Source organism: Phacochoerus africanus, chromosome 10, assembly GCF_016906955.1.
Source record: "Phacochoerus africanus isolate WHEZ1 chromosome 10, ROS_Pafr_v1, whole genome shotgun sequence".
NCBI classification, from domain to species: Eukaryota; Metazoa; Chordata; class Mammalia; order Artiodactyla; family Suidae; genus Phacochoerus; species Phacochoerus africanus.
Genome location: NC_062553.1, coordinates 52,210,947 through 52,228,628, shown reverse-complemented (window position 1 = coordinate 52,228,628; position 17,682 = coordinate 52,210,947). Strand labels below are relative to the sequence as shown.

General features: G+C 42.3%; 1 protein-coding gene across 1 annotated transcript in view; it reads right to left on the bottom strand.

Moving 5' to 3' along the window:
* The window catches only part of TMA16 (translation machinery associated 16 homolog), a 28,375-nt gene that overhangs the window by 4,721 nt on the left and 5,972 nt on the right, over nucleotides 1-17,682 (bottom strand). The window contains exons 2-5 of the mRNA XM_047798786.1: nucleotides 12,246-12,358; nucleotides 4,192-4,229; nucleotides 2,940-3,024; nucleotides 1,871-2,019 (exon numbers count right to left, since the gene is read on the bottom strand). Coding sequence (XP_047654742.1) covers nucleotides 1,871-2,019; nucleotides 2,940-3,024; nucleotides 4,192-4,229; nucleotides 12,246-12,358 — 385 coding nt within the window. The remainder of the gene's footprint in view (nucleotides 1-1,870; nucleotides 2,020-2,939; nucleotides 3,025-4,191; nucleotides 4,230-12,245; nucleotides 12,359-17,682) is intronic.

Genomic DNA, 17,682 nt, shown 5'->3' with positions numbered 1-17,682 from the left:
TAAAAAAAAAAAAAAAAAAAGAGAGAGAGAGAAAGAAAAGAGAGAAGGCCCAAGGACAGGGCCCTGAACTGATGGTTTATGAGGAGATGGGAAATGGAGTCAGGGCAGTGAGCTGGGAGAAACCAGGAACAGGGAAGGCTCAGGGCGTCTGTACCCAATGCTGCAGGAAAGCTGGCCGCAGTCACCCTCTGTCTTAGCAGCTTACAGGCAGTCAGTGACAAGGTCTGGTGTCCAGTGGTGGCTACAAGAGCCTATTTAAGGGGCTCCAAATAAAATGGAAAAGGAGATGGAGACGCCAAGCACAGACAAACTCAGGCTGACTCCTCCTTAACTTCATATACAAGGTCCAACATTAGGCACCTGAGACACTAAACCTCACCTGACTTGAAATAACCTGGGAAGGAGGTAGATAAGTAAGTTACCTCTATTTTTAAACCAAAGACCCAAGGCCAGGAGTGAGCAGGAAAGAGTCTGCCCTGTCACACAGTAAAAGCCATAAGGACTTAAGGCAGATCCAGCCAGTTCTCCAGATCTTCTGCTGCTTTTTCAGTTAAGAAATCACTTCTCAGGACTGACCAAGAGGAACCACCATCCACTCAGGTTCCTAGTATCACCAGTGGGTGAGAACCGCCAGGACATCCACTGGGAAGATGTCCATCTCTGAGCCTGCTGCCAGCCTCTGACATGGCTCGAGCTAAACAACCAGATGTTGAGAAAACAACTGCCCCTCCCAGGGGGTCCACCCAGCATAAAGCTGGGGTGACCTATTAACTGACCACCAGAGTGACCCCATCCACCCTCCTGGTGCCTTATAAAGAGTGAAGTGTGAAATCCTAGGTACCCACCGGGGACTGTAGCTGAGGCAGGGCCCCAGGGCCCATTCTGCCAGCCAGAACCTGTAAGTGCCAAATCCCATTTTTCTCCTGGTGGCTGTTGCACACCCTGCAAGCACAGTGAGAACTGCCAGGATGGGACCAACACGACACTGGCTGCAGGGGAAAACGCCTGTGGGGGCGTCCCTCTTCCCGGCCCACAACATCACCAAGGATAGGCTGGACCTGCACAACTATAACCCCACGGTAGGTCCTTAAAGGTCCTATACTTTACTGCTGATACTATTAAAGTTTAAAAATCTACTTCTGCTATGAGACATTTCATGTACTTACTTTCCAAGCAAATCCACAGAACACTATGGCCTACAGAGGCCAGGCAGGGAATGTAAAGGAAGCAGTAAGCTTGAGGCAGTGCACTCAGGACTGCAGGGACAGCTGCCATGCTGCTCTAGCAGGTGACATGTGACAGTGCCAGACATGACACTTTAAGAGAAGCCAGAAATCTACAGCTCCCCATGAGATCAGCGGATGTTTTCATACTGACAACTAATAGCCCAGCCAACACCACCCTTAGGCCACATGTAGCCGCTGGGCGGTCTCCTGTCTGCACACTGTGCAGGCCCTCACTCTCCCACCAGGCGTGGACCTTCAGTGTTGGGACACAGTGGTCTTTAGGAAATGGTATAAGGTGGAGAGCAAGCCTGACTTCTACTGTATCTCAGGAATGGCTTGTTACTGCAGAATTACAGGACCAGAAGGACGCAGCACATATGCTACAGAAACACCACATAGCTGGAGGTGGGCAAGTAGTGACACCAAAACAAAACAAATGCAGTGTATGCCAATGGGAACGTCAGTCACAGAAGGTGATGTCACTGTCAGAAGTGAGGGTTTGGGGCACCCAGGGGAAAAAAAAAAGAGAATTCAAAAATTATTCCAAATACTCAAAAGGAAGAAAATCAAAGTCAAGCAAACAGTGAGTAATGCTAAACCCTGAAAGGGCCCCAACTGTGACTAGAGGGGACCAGGAGACACACCGAAGCCATAGCCCTGGAATTGCTGTCGCTCGCGCTGCACCGTCTGCCTGATGGCCGCCTCTCGCGCGCAATGCCGCCTCCCCTGCCTGGCCCTGACGTCATTATGCAGCTCTATCTGCTCCAGCTCGTCGTTGAACCGACTCAGATACCTGGAAAACAGGACATCGGGGTCAGTTAGTCTACATCCTTCACAGGACAGTGCCCACCTTGGCCTGCCCTTCATCCTTCTCTCATTCTCATTGCAGCGGTCTTTCTGAAGTCTAAGTGTGACCACCCCAGGGCGTGCTGTCAGTCTCCCACACCTCCCATTGTCCTCAATACAGCCCACACTTGCACACTGCCCTCTGAGATCTTTCAGGAGCTGGCTACTTATCCGGTGACCACAGTCCCTTCCTTGAGCCTATGACTTCAGTCCTATTAAATGTGTGGCATCACAAATACACTGCTCTCCCCCTGGGTCTTTCAGAGTTTGCTCCCTCTGCCTAGAGGCTGTACACACTACTTCACTTCAACCTGCTAACCCTGTCTCCAGATGTCAATTTAGAGGACGTTTCTCCAGGAAGCCAAGAAACTGGCTTAATACCGACCGCTCTGAGAGGGAGTTCCTGCTGTGTCTCAGCAGGTTATGAACCCAACTAGTATCCGTGAGGATGTGGGTTCAAGCCCTGGCCTTGCTCAGTGGGTTAAGGATCTGGTGTTGTCATGAGGTGTGGTATAGGTCGCAGACGAAGCCTGGATCCTGGGTTGCTGTGGCTGTGGCGTTGCTGGCAGCTGCACCTCTCATTTGATCCCCAGCCTGGGAATTTCCATATGCTGCAGGTGCATCCCTAAAAAGAAAAAGAAAAAGAAAAAAAAAAAAAAGAAAGAAACAAAACACACTCTGAGGCCCAGCCTGGAACAAACCTACTAAAATGGCTAAGCTAGTACAGGAATCCAAGGTCTCTTCTGGTAACGAAGACCATTTGCCATCTGTAAATTCAGAATAAAAACGCTGCCTCTTGAAGAACCACAGTCAGTAAGAAGGAATCCCTCTTACTGACCCTCTGCTCATAATATGCCCGGCATTTACCTTTCAATTAAGTTGCAAGCGGCTCTCTTTGAATATCGTACTTTTTGGGGATCGAGATGATTTTGAAACCACTGCAGTTTTTCACCTGCAACAAGTACCAAGATAGTTTACCACTACGAGTCATCATTTAAGCAGAGGTGTTCATTAGAATTTTCAACATCAATGTGTTTAAAACAGGGCCAAAATTCATTTCAAAGTTAAATATGAAGTTCTGTGTGGGCTCAGAGCTAACTAAACCAGTCTGTCAGAAGTTAAATTGTCACATTTTAATTTGGAGACAAGAAACAGGTAGGAGGGTTACTTTTCTGCATATATTTCTTATCTAATAAAGATACAAAAAATAGTTTTAGAAAGAATACCTTAACAGAACATGAACTTCTAAGTATTTATAAAGCAAAGGATAGAACTTGCCCAAAGTAACAGAATGAGTTTGATTAGATTAATAAGAGGGTGATATTTGCTGGATAGGTAATAAGCAGCAGGTATGATGCCAAGACCTCTACAATCCTGAAGATTAGTGCCATGATTACGCCCACTGACTGATAAGAAAGGTTAAGTGACTTGTTCAGGGCCTCACAGTCAGTAAATACCATACACATATGAAATCTGCCAGCTAAGGTGCAGCGGGACCAGCACTTGTTATCAAAGAGTAACAGGCTACCTCCTTACAAGTGAACCTGACCATTGGGATGTCACCTTGGATGAGATTTATCAATGTTACACATCAAGAAATGGCCCTACCGAGATTTACTGATAACCTATCTCCTGATAAAGCATTAGAGTTAAGAATGAATACCTTTCATTTTAATAATAAAGCTGAATATCCACTTTCGAAATCTTGAAATCTTGACTTGTCAGTACAAACTTAACAATAATGAATTTGACCAAACACAAACACAAATACAAAAATTATGACACTGAAATACAGACTGAGGGTGTATATATTCATGACATTAAATATAAATCAGTTTCCAAAATCCATCATAATTCTCATGCTAGAAATTAAACTTGAGAGAGAGGAATGGATGAAGACAGTTAAGTAGGTAGATACTAAACAGTGTCTAGAAAACTGAGCCAGATATTATTAACACTTTTTATTCTAAGAGTTTAATGATTTATTTTACTTTGCTTTAATCAAGTCTGGTAAAGAAAATTCACTTAGATAAAAATAGAAACTCTTCACTGAGAGGATCAAGAGAAAATAGAAGAAGTCACTATACTCTGGACAGAATGTCAAAGAAAATCCACTTACCAATAAGGTTGAGACGCAGTGCCTTTTCATTTTTCAATCTTGGGAGAAAAAGTGTATATGTGTTAGAAATCTTGCAGCTAGTTTTAAAGTTCTGTCAAAAACAACAAGAAAAAAAACTACCCAAAGAACCTTAATTCAAAGATCATTCTTTTTTTTTTTTTGTCTTTTTGCTATTTCTTGGGCTGCTCCCGCGGCATACGGAGGTTCCCAGGCTAGGGGTCGAATCGGAGCTGTAGCCACCGGCCTACGCCAGAGCCACAGCAACGCAGGATCCGAGCCGCGTCTGCAACCTACACCACAGCTCACGGCAACGCCGGATCCTTAACCCACTGAGCAAGGGCAGGGACTGAACCCACAACCTCATGGTTCCTAGTCAGATTCGTTAACCACTGCGCCACGACAGGAACTCCCAAAGATCATTCTTTTATGCACAGGAAATTAATTTTGTTAATGACAAAACACTAAACACTGTGCTCCCCCGCCCCCCCCTTCTTTATTTTTATGGCCACACCTGAGCATATGGAAGTTCCCAGGCCGGGGTCCAGCCAGAGCTGCAGCTGAGGCCTCTGCCACAGCCCCAGCAACACAGGATCCCAGCCACATCTGGAACTTACACAGCAGCTTGTAGCAACACCAGATCCTTAACCCACTAAGCAAGGCCAGGGATTGAACCCATATCCTCAGGGACACCAGCCAGGTTTTCAACCTGCTGAGGCACAGCTCCTTGTGCTTCCCTTTTAAATCGCTGGAACAAAATGTTATCAGAAACTTTTTTCTTCTCTGTGACTAAAGGATACCTATAGAACCAATTGGATTGAAAATACCCATGGCATTGTGGCTGGACTTTGCAACGCAGAAACTTGTGACAGGAGTAGAGACCTTCTAGAACACAGGGCCACCAAGACCAACATGTATCACTGTCTTCTTTGAAACACCAACAAGGGCAGAAAAGAATGCTTACTTTTCATAAATTGGGTAAGAATTATAATAAAGACCTCATTTATTCTCAAATAAGGTCAAGGTGATACACACCCTCATCCTTGCCGGTCCACATTCTAATTCCTTCAGGGAAGGACTCTGGATAGTGAGCTTCTGCAAGGCATTAGGCAATGAGGAACAAAGCAACAAAGAAAACAGCCAGGAGCAAAGCAGACCAGATCCACCCCACCCACTCTGAACAACTAGAAAACTGGAGAATGAGAATGGAGCAATGGGAGAAAATATCCACAACACAAATGACTAACAAAAGACTCACATTATGAATATACAAACAGTTCTTACTACTTAATAACAATTCAAAACCAAAAGGGAAAAGACTAACAGATTTTTCATCAAATCAAAAATAAAAATGTGACCAATAAGCACATAAAAATATATCTAACATCATCAGTCATTGAGAAATGCAGATTAAAACCACAGTGAGATATCACTAGATGGGCTAAATATTTTAAAACTGATAATACAACATGCTTGAGAAGAAATGGAGTGAATGCAACTTTTTTACACATTAGAGGTGAAAAAATAAAATGGAACTATCACAAGATAAGGCAATTTCATATCCTATGTACCATATGATCTCATTTCTTAAAAACTCAATTTCTTCATATACCCAATTCCAGTTTTAAGAACTGAAAGAAAAATGGAAAGCTATACCTATAAAAACACCTGTACATGAATGTTCATGGTAGCTTTACTTAATGTTAGTAGCAGGGATTGGTAATTTGTGCTTAAATGGACAGAGAGGAAAATGCTGGGCTCGGGGGCCACACTGCTGGTCCCTGTCCTAACTACTCCTTTGCCATGGCACTCTCAAAGCAGCTGCAAATAAGAAGGAAGGAATGGGCATGGCTGCTTTCCAATAAAACAAATTGTTCTTAGAAAAATGAGTGGATGGCCATTAGTTTGAAGACCCGGGAAAGAGCCCCAAACCATCAACAATCCAAATGACCATCAGCAGGTACATGGATAAACACTAACACATATCTACACAAAATAAAAGGGAAAGACAACTAAAATATGCAATAATGTGGGTAAACTTCACAAATATTATGCTAATTGGAAAAAGCTGGCACAAAAATTTACATATAGGAGTTCCTATTGTGGCTCAATGGGTTAAGAACCCAACTAGTATCCATGAGGATGTGGGTTTGATCCTTGGCCTTGCTCAGCAGGTTAAGCATCCGGTGTTGCCAAAAGCTGCAGTGTAGTTGGCAGATGCAGCTTTGATCTGGTGTTGCTGTGGCTGTGGTGTAGGCTGGCAGCTGCAGCTCTGATCTGACCCCTGGCCTGGGAACTTCCAAATACCGTGAGGACAGCACCCCCTCACAAAAAAAAGAAAGAAAGAAAGAAAAAATTTACACACGATATGACTCCATTTACACAAACCATTACGAAAGACAAATCTCATTTTAAAAATAAAGACCAAATCTACTGGTGCTCAAAGCTCGGGATGGGGGGCTAAGAACTGACGGGAGGATGGAAACCACTTGATGCTGATCTCAGGTGGTCACACGGTGAACTGTCAAAACCCAAATGCTGCACACAAAATATGTCTGTTTTGCTGTATGTTAGTTCTACCTCAATGTTGATTTAAAAAAATAAAGACCAGTTCATAGAAAGGTAGGGAATGGCTCTGAAAAGAATTCACTCCTCTGGAATCACCCTGCAGGGGAAGTCTAGTTAGAAGGCAAGTTTGCTGCAGTTCTGACTGAACTCACTGGGGCCTGAGCTAAGCTGAGGTGAAGAAAAGGAGAGATTTGAGATTAATTCTCAAACAGTTGTTTCCTAGGTTCTTACCCATAATGCTCAGAATCTCTGTTAATCTTCCAAGTTAAATCATTTTCATCTGGTATCTAGAGTTCTTGGCTCCATACCCAGTGGGAAAAGGTAGGGCAGTACAGGAGATGTTGCTATGCGGAGATGTCACAAAATAAGTTAAGGTCATGATACAGAGTAACTCGTTGTTGCCTATAATCTGTGTCACTGGAAAGCACTGGTTTTTAAGCCACACTAGCCTCTCTGGGTAGGAAAAGAAGTGGTACCTCACACAGTCCAGAATTGGGGCACTCAAAGGTGAAGGTGAAGCCCGTTTCTTACTCCACGCTGCTGTCTACCTCTGCAGTGCCCCGGGTAACCAGAGCCCATCTCTGAGAGCAGGACAGGCTGGTTCCCTCTACCTGTGGTCAAAGTGGTACCAAGAATCCAGAGTTCTGTGTCAATAGAGACCAAGCACTGCAGGCTGCCTGACCGCCCCCACCCCCCCCACCACTTTTCCAGAAAGGCAAGCACCTTTGGCAGGCAGCTCTACCCAAAGACAGTAACATCTAAGATGGTCCCCACTGCTGACTCCTGCTGGTCTGATGGTCACATCCCAGTCCTCCCTGAGTGGAGGTGGACCTAATGAACCACTTCTAACAAATAAAAAAGTGCAAAACGATGGTATTGTTGGGAAATGACATTATATATGATGTCTCCCATCCTGGTCGCCGCTCTCACTGTCTCCACCTCTGCTGGGAGGTTGGGGGCAAGGTGGGGGGGTGGAGGGGGGGGCCCTGCCACCATGTGGTAAACAGCCAGCGGAGATGCTCCCAGGCTATGAACCACACTCTCCAGCCAACCCTTGGCCACGACTGAGGTCTGTTGGTCATGTGGGTAGTGTGGAAGCCAGCACCCTCCCTACCAGGCTCCCTCGCTGACCCAGCCAACACCCTACCTGGAGCCTCTGAGACCCAGAGCCAGAAGCACTAGGTAAGTGGCACTGAGAGTCCTGGCCCAGAGGCCGTTTGTCTCATGCTGCTGAGCTGTGGTATAACCTTTTGTATAGCCGTGGGGAAGTAAAGCAGTGGCTGAGAACTGCGGTTTATTTTGAAGAAGCCCAGGCAACTGACATTCACACTATGTCCTGTTGGCACCTTCTCCATCATCTTGCCTAGAGCTGCCCCAACAATCTGAGTATCCTCACCAAACATCTCTGAAAATATGTGTCACCATCCTGTCTTGCCACAAGCACTGCCCTAGGACAGGGAGATGGTCAGCATTTCAAGATGCTATTTGTGACCATGCTCCCATTTAGTTATGCAGGAGTCATGGTCACTAATTCTGCTACTCAAAAAACTGGTATTTATGACAGGCATAAGCCACTTCATAAAATATTAGACACTACTACTAAAACTACACATTTGCTTGCTCCTGGGGCCATGACTGTTATGGTGGTTACTTCTTTAAAATAAATAAGACAAAAGATAGAGTTCAATCTCTTTAGAATTTCACCCAAGCAGGAAAAAAAATAAGATATCATTCAACTCTGTACTATTAAAATAGAGCCTCAGTCAACAGTAGAACTTCTTTAGGACAAGTTTTATACATGGGATTTAGCATTTTGTTCTATTTTGTCCTTCCATAATTCTTCTATAATGTTGACTGGAAATCAACATTAAATCAATGTTTGATTTATCCTTGAAAACATACACACATCACAAGTATGTACAGTGAGCCAAAGTACTTAATCATATTCTAAAGCATTATTTCCTGGAATTTCCGTTGTGGCTCAGTGGTTAACATGGATCTGACATACTAGTATCCATGAGGATGCAAGTTCGATTCCTGGCCTTGCTCAGTGGGTTAAGGATCAGGCGTTGCCATGAGCAGTGGTGAGGGTCGCAGACGCGGCTAGGGTCCTATGTTGCTATGGCTGAGGTGTAGGTCAGCAGCTACAGCTCCAATTTGATCCCAAACCTGGGAACCTCCATATGCTGCAGGTGCAGCCCTAAAAAACAAACAAACAAACAAACAAACAAAAAAAAAAACAAGTTGAAAAAATTAATAAAGCATTATTTCCTAAAATACAGCATGCATACCCACTGATACTATGTAAGGTAATTTTTAGGTAGTTCATATACACAGAATTAAATAATCTTTAATCAAATGGTAAGCAAGTTATTTTTCCCCTCATTTCCTCTGGATCCTTTCCAGAGGAGAAGTCCTAGTTTAATATTAGTTTATATTGTTAAGCCTTCCAACTTTGCCAAATCTTTCCACCAACAATAAGTAAGCATGCCTCAAGTTCAAACCACTCAGGGAACAGTATCTATGTGGTTTTAATAGAGAGCAAAAATTTCTCCTTTAAAAACAGTAATATTCAAGGGAAAAAGACAACATAAATTAAAGAACACTATAGATCAGGGCCTGAAACAGCAGCAACAGCATCAACATTACTGGACACTTGTTCGTAACCAACGAACTAGCCACTTAAGGTGGCTGTAAAGGCCTGATCCACCTAGCAGCCACAGAACAGAGTAGGTATGGATTTCCCCTGAAGCTCCATCCTGAGAACTGTCACCATTCAACACCACCAGCAGCACACTGAAAAGCTCTATTCTCAGAGTTACTTTGTCTTTATTTAATCTGGCTCTGAGCTCTCTATGTGGAAGCAGCCCGCTTCCCAGGTTGTTTCTTGAAAACAATCAGCAGAAACTGTCTAACCAGCAGCTGCCTGAGTGATATTACCAGCTGGGGGTGATCAGAAATCTGGCCAAATATTTTACAAGGAAAACTAAAGAACAGAAGGTTGACAGAGGGCTTTGAAAAGCCAATTCCAGGAGTTCCCGTCATGACGCAGCGGAAATGAATCCAACTAGCATCCATGAGGATGCAGGTTCGATCCCTGGCTTCATCCATTGGGTTAAGGATTCAGCATTGCTATGAGCTGTGTTGTAGGTCACAGATGCGGCTTGGATTCTACGTTGTTGTGACTGTGGTAAAGGCCAGCAGCTTTAGCTCCAATTCGACCCTAAGCCTGGGAACCACCACATGCTGTGGGTACAGCCCTTAAAAAAAAAAAGAAGGAAAAAAAGAAAAGCCAGCTTCGGCACACTTCTGGGAAATCTAGAATGCCATGTTTACACTCAGGACTGGGTTCATGCCAAAGGCAGATCTGAGCAGGTCCTACTTTTCCACTGCTGGATAACCCTGAGGCTCTGTGTAAACGAGGATGAAGTCTGTAAACTGCCTCCTGGAGCCCTGAAAGCACATCCAACAGATTAACAGAGCCCCTCAATAGGCTGACTGGCTAGTTAAAGGATTTAAAGAAATCCCTGTCCAAACATTAGCTGACCACTTAGCAGAAATTTCAAAGTCCACACACAACAAACTTTACAAATTTAGACAAAGTCACAAAGCAGACAGCAACAACAAAACAACAGTAGGGGAAAGGAATGTCTGATTGACAGGGTTGTCACAAGGATTATTTTAAATGTCCAGTTCTGAACAAAAAATTAGGAGACAAACAATGAAACAGGAAAGTATGTGCCATACTCAGGGGCTAAAAATATGCATAAAATACAAACTGTTCCTGAGAAAGTGCAGAGGGGTGGACCTACTGGACAAAGACAACGAAAGAAGAACATGTCAGTTGAAAGCATCCAATCTGAGCAAGAGAAAGTAAAAACAAAGAAGGAAAACTGGAATTCTCAGAGACCTGTAGGGATACCATCAAACATATCAACATACAAATAACAGGAGTCACAGGAGAGAAGAGAAAGGACAGAAAAGATATTTGAAAAAATATTGGCCCAAAACTTCCCAATCTGATGAAAAAACATTAACGTACACACCCAAGCTTAACAAGCTTCCTGTAGGGCGAACTCAGAGATCCAAGCCTAGGCATATCATTGTCAAACTATCAAAAGGCAGGGTGGACACCTTGAAAGCATCCGGAGAAAAGTGGCTCATCACATACAAGGGTCTCAGCAAGACTTCACCTGACGTTTCAGAACCATGGAGGCCAAAGGCCAGGGGACGACACAGCCCAAGGGCTGAATAGGAAGACTGTGAACCAAAAATTCTATACACATGGAAACTTCAAAACAAAGCGGTCCTGCTGAAATGAAGGAAAATTTAAAGACATTCTCCGATAAACAGAAATAAGAGGAATCTGCTGCTTTCAGACCTGCCCTACGAGAAATACTAAACGGAGTCGTCCTAGCTGAAATGAAAGGACTGTAGATAGCAATTTGAATCCACATGAAACAACAGGAGTACCAGTTTAATTAAAAAAAAAAAAAAAAAAGATAATTACACAGGTTAACATAAAAGAAAATATAAACATATTTTTGAGACACTTCTCTTCTAATTTAAGACAACTGCATAAAAACAATAATTATGAAACTGTGTTTACAAGCTTACAAGGTATAAAGATCTAATTTGTCTGACAATGGTACAAAAAAGGGGGTCAGAATGAAGCTATGGTGGAGCGAATTCTTTGTATACTACTGAAATTGACTTTAATCTGAACTAGATTGTTGCAGGTTCTCAGATGTTAGCTGCAATTCTCAGAGCAACAACTAAGAAAACAATTCAAGAAAAAAAAATAGTGATCTCTACTTTACTAAATGATCTCCACATGACTAAATCAGCTCTGGGCCCTGATCACTAGTCTCTGTTTTCCCTCCTCAGTCTCATCTGCTGGAGGCTCTCTTTCTCCAGCCTCTATGAGGTGGAGACCTCTGCACTCAATCCTCAGCACTTTTCTCCTACTTTCATTTACTTGTTAGGCGATGAATCCAGTCTCATGACCTCTAGTCCCAGCCAGATGCTGATGCTCCCAAATTTGTATCCACATCCCTAACATGTCCTGACACCAGACCCAGCACGTGAGGCTGCCTATGCTGCACCTGTCTTCTCCATCCAGTTGGCACTGAAGCCTGAGTGCCTGCAGAGGGCTGCACTGTGTACTCCCTCAGCCCATTTAGCTCTGCTCAGTCAGAACGTCTTTACAGAAGCTTCCAAGACTTCCCGCATAAAAAGCTGAACCTCATCCTTACTCTCCATCCACAATCCTTTTTACTTTTTCTTCACTGCACTTATCACAACCCTTTATATTTAAGGGTCAGCTTTAGGGACACTCTAAGAGCTGAATCCCTGTTCACTGTTTTATCTTACTGCACAAAACATAAGTAAGTATTTATCAGAGGAAGGGAACTGGAATACTGATTAAGGGTAAACATATCAAAGGGCTTTTCACCAACAAATAATACAAACAATGAAAAGATACTTACTTTTCCTTTTTGTCTTGCCTGTGGGCCTCTCTCGTAATCTGAGCTGCTTTTCTACTATATGGATGGATGACTTTTTTTTCCTGTCCCACATTCTTTCCCTTTGGTGCTTTAGGCTAAAATGTAGAAAACATAGGATACACATAGTCAGATACATAAATAACTTCTGTCAAAAAGTTTTCTTTAGAAACAAAAATTTAAAATAGTACTGTAACAGAAATACTGAACCAGAAATACTACACCAGGAACCAGCAGGTAGGCCAGACATATTAATTCAAAGTCTTTGTTTCCATGGTCCTAACAGAAACGACACAGAGCTGATCCTTGAACAATACAGGTTTGAAATGTAAGGGTCCACTTAAATGCAGATGTTTATTCTTAGGAAATACTACAGTCCTATAGGATCCACGTTTACAAAGGAAGTGCATACATGGAGGGCTGACTATAAATTACATGCAGACTTTATAAAGACCTTGCGGCTGGTCAGAGCCCCTAACCTCTACATTATTCAAGGGTCAACTATATTCAGAACTATTCTCCAATGATGTAAGAAAATAAAGGCACAGAGAGGGTCCATAAACCCAGCTCAAGTGTTCCATTTACAGAGCAGATACAGAGGACACAGATGGTAAGGAGACTCACAGCTGAAAATTCGTGGCACAGCTACCAAAGCTGAGGTAGGGCAGAAGGCACACAGGGTGTTACAGGGCACTTGACTCTGGAAGCGTCATAGGGAGTGGAGTGGGCAGTGAATAAAGAAAACCAAAGCTGGGCTCACAGGAAGTCAAGAACAGAGGAGGTAACAGAAGCCACCTCAAAAAGAAACAAGTGATTGTCCCATTTGAGCCTTATGCTAGTTAACTAGGTCCTCTAAACTAGTTGTCTGGCATATCGGATATTTTTTATTCCTACCTAATTCTGTATCTTATATCTGATCTATATTATTTAAGAATTTTGTTTGTCTCCCTGTAACAGAAAGCCAAAATAATAATGGCTTAACCCAGATCATATAAAAAGGAGACGTCGGGGCTCCGTTCCATACAGAGCCCCTGTCATTTGTTATCCACTATCTTTAGGCTGTAACCTCATATTTACCCACATAGCTTTAAATGGCTTAACAGCAGGTCTGCACTCCAACCAGTGAGAAGGAGAAAGAAAAATCAGAAGGCAGAAGGCAGGAGTTCCCACTGTGGCTCAGCAGTAATGAACCCGACTAGTATCTAGGATGATGCAAGTTAGATCGCGGGCCCTGCTTAGTGGGTTAAGGATTCGGCATTGCTGTGAGCTGTGGTGTAGGTCGCTGACGTGGTTTAGATCCCAAGTTGTTGTGGCTGTGGTACAGGCTGGCAGCTACAGCTCTGATTCGACCCCTAGCCTAGAAACTTCCATATGCTGTGGGTGCAAAAAAAAAAATAAAAAAGAAAAAAAGAAAAAAAAAGAAAAAGAAAATCAGAAGGCACAACCTTTTCCTTCTACATTACATATAAGAGATTAGTAAGTATATAATCTTTATTCTCAGATAAAATACATGAAAAGAAAGAGATTATTACAGGAATCTGGGACTCTAACACACCTAATCTTCAAAAGAGTCAAGTGCTTCTAAAATATTCTCTGCAAAACTACTGTTACTATCTTCACTCAGCCTGAGGATCTTTCATGACTAGGATGGCCTTTAGATTCTCACTGCTAGTCCCTCTTTACTGGAGGTCATAGAGCTCCTCCCTATAGTACACTAATTAATAAAGCTCTTCTCCTCACTCAGAGCTCCACTGGCTCATTTAGGTCCTAAATCCTTAACATGGTAAACACACCCTAACCTACTCCTCCAGTATTATTTCCCATTCTTCACAAGTCCCTTCATCCCATTCTTCTGTCGACCACAACCTAAAAGCTGAGAGTTATGTTTCACTCCGCAGACATTCTGAGGACTTCAAGCCTGGGACACAGCATCTCAGATAATGCTGAAAAATTATTCAGAAAGGGCAGGGGCCCAGGGGAGGGAGAGCAGGATATATATAGGAGGTTTCGCAACAAAGACCAGGAACATCAAAAGATTACTGATAATTAAAGAAACCCAGACCTTTCAAGGTATGGAATTTAGCATTTTTCTATGTATGGGAAGGTGCAAGATCTGGGCTCACTGAAATCATTCCTTTTATATGCATCTCAGCTATCTGGGGCCAGTGTCCTGTGCTTTCACATCCTGAGTCCCCTCCAGGCTCACAATCTGGGTGACTGTAACATGGTGGCTTGATGGCTGCGACACCCCCTGCTTACTGACATGGCAGGCAATCTTTTTAATCACCATTTCCAGAACACACCTTTCTTTTTTATCACTTCTGGAAACTGCACTTGTTACCTCTTCCTGCAAAATCCCTTTCCTTACTTGTTCTTTGATAAGACACGGCTCAAAGTCACTTCCTTTGTAAAAGTCTCCCAGCAGAATAAATTAAAATGACCACCTAACTCACACATGTATTCATTTCCCTAACAAATGTTGACTCAATAATCAATAAGCTTTTACTGCTCACTTCTTGATAAACCTGGCCAGAGAACCCCAAGTCTGGGACGCTCTGGAAGCTGGTATCGGGTATAGGAAAATAAAGAGTGAAACCACCACAAAAGAGTATGTGCATTATTTGTGAGTCTCTGCACGTGGAGGTAAGGAAGGAGAAGGGTGTGATGAGGGAGCTCTCTGCATGAAAGTCACCGAGCAAACATAAACCAAGGACAAGCTCTCAGAACTTGAGGAAGGCTGTCTTGACAATGGCCCCCAGTGAGCCTCCTCCCCACCTAATATTCACATCCACGTATAACCTCTCACTTAGGGCATGGGCTGACCTAGCAGCTCACCTGATAAACTAGTACTTAGCAAAAGCAGCATAGTGTCAATCCCTAGACTGGACTATGGCAGGACTCTGGCTCTGTCCTGCCTGCTCTACTGCCCTCGTCTGGCTGACTCTGATATGGACACCAGGTGCTTGTAGCGAGTTGCCCTATGGGGGAAGTAGCAGTCCCTGAGGAGCTGACTCCTACCAAGGACCAGGAGCTAGCAAGTAGACCCTCCCCAGTCATGCCCTGAGATGAAACCACAACCTCACCTGGACTGCAGCTGGGTGGGAGAGCTTTAAGTGGAGGATCAGGATAGGTATGTGCAACCCATGACCACAAAAACTATGAGACAATAAACTCTGCCACTTTAGATCGATAAACTGTGAGAGAGCTTGTTAAAGAGGTAACTAATGCAAGACCAAAAATTAAAGCAAAGCTATCCTTGAAAAGATATCTTTATTCCATAGAGGCCATATGATGCTTTTTAAAAAAAAGTGAAACAAAGGTCACAAAAATCTCAAGGGGGGGAAAAAAACAGGTCTCTGAAGCTGTAAAACTTAAGTTACAGAGCTGTGTAACATTGTTTTACCAGTATGTCCAAGTCTATAAAAATTTTCCTTTAAAGATTTAAGAGCTTTCTTTAGAACAAGAAGTAGTTTGATACTCTTGGAGCATAAAAGTGGACAGCTTTAGAAGATCTCAGTTAAAGAAACTCTAAGACTTAGTACAAAGAAATACAAGGAAACTGAACTTCTGACTCATGAAGAAGTCATGAGTGATGACTATGATTCTTTGTAATAATTTATTCATGAAAAGGTTGCCTCAAGGCAAGTTATGAACATACAATAAGGCACAAAAATAGGTACCAGAAGATATTAAACTGCAAAACAATTTTATATGTTTCACTATGTTAACTTTTTAAAAAATGAACAAAATGCTTCTTAATTAAAAAACAATCTCCAACATTCAGGGATTTCCATATTTATTTTGTGAAACATCTGGTAATTCATAAAAGAGTACAGAATGTAAACATGTAACAAAACAGGGGGAGACTGAATGTATATTTTCAATGAAAAATATTTTATGTTTCAAAATTCACCAAGTTTAACTTTCAAAGAGATAGCAAAAATACATTTCATATGCATAACTAGTAGACTATTCTGAACAATAGAAACTTTTGAAAAGTTTCTGGCACCACAGAAATATTCCAGTTAAGAAAACTAATTAATATTAAAAATCTCTCTGGGAGTTCCTGCTGTGGTATAGTAGGTTAAGGATTGCACATTGCTGTAGCTGCGGCTCGGATTCATCCCTGGCCCAGGAACTTCCACATGCCACAGGCATGGCCATGAAAATAAGTAAGCAAATAAATAAATCTCTCTCTGACATACCATCTGTAGTGATTACTTCGGAAAATTCATTATAAACTACTCTTTGGATTCATACTTGAGAACCACAAAAAAGCACACAAGTAGTTTATTCAAACAAAACAGCAACAGAAGTACTTCAGAAGCAATATGCTTCAAATATTTCTTTTAAAATTATAAATAATAAAAAGGAACTTTTCCTAAAAGACTAATCGAAGTCATCAGAGAATGTAGGCTCCACTAGAAACAGACACATCATTTAGACCGCCCAATATAACTGGAAACCTATAAGAATGATAATTTCACCAAACACACTCAAGGTACACAAAGGTATATGAATTAGAAAGCTTACAGTATATAATACCTTAAACTCCAATACCCTTAAACACCAAAATAAATTCTGGAATCTTATACACTAAGTCATTTAACATCAAATACATGATGGGAATGTAATGAATTAATTAAGAGAATCTGCCCCATTTTTAAGGACATTTCCCTTTATAGATAAATATGATGCAAGGACAAGTGCAATGACAAACACCTACTCAAAGTACCCAGAAAGGAAACTAACAGTTCCCCACATAAGCCCTGCTGAACCCCATTTGATTTTCAAGGACCACCTCCCCTTCATGTTCACCTCCCCCTTGAAGCTGCCCACAATACGTAATCAGTTCAGATGTTAGTAACCTTCTCCCAGTAGCACTTCTCACTTAGCACTTCACATGTCACACTTGTGCTCATCTCCTCCAGTGCAGCTCCCTGGAGACTACAAACTCGTACTGGGTTGGAAAAAATGGTGTGAAAGAAATAAAAGAAAGTTGGAAACTCTTCTAAATGAATATTTTATTAAGCACCCAGTGTAAACTGCACACTGAACTACTATGAATAAAAAATTTAAAGTTATTTAAAACAGTGTGAAATATATAAAAATAATTTTAAGAGGCTCATAAATAATACTCTCCTTAACATTAAGAAAATATCGTAAAAATTCTCTTATGCAGACTTAATCTTTCACACAAAAGCCTAACATCAAGCTTAATTTTGTTATTACTGACATACCCATCAGTATCTTCTCCCATTCTCTGCTACCACTCTTTACACCTCTACCTAGTACTAATGTTCCCTGACCAAAAAACAAAACAAAACAAAAAAAACCCACAAACTTAATGAGCACATCTAATTGCCATGTACTGGAGAGGCAGTGAGGTTCTAGAATCAAAACCACTTGTGGACTTCCTTAC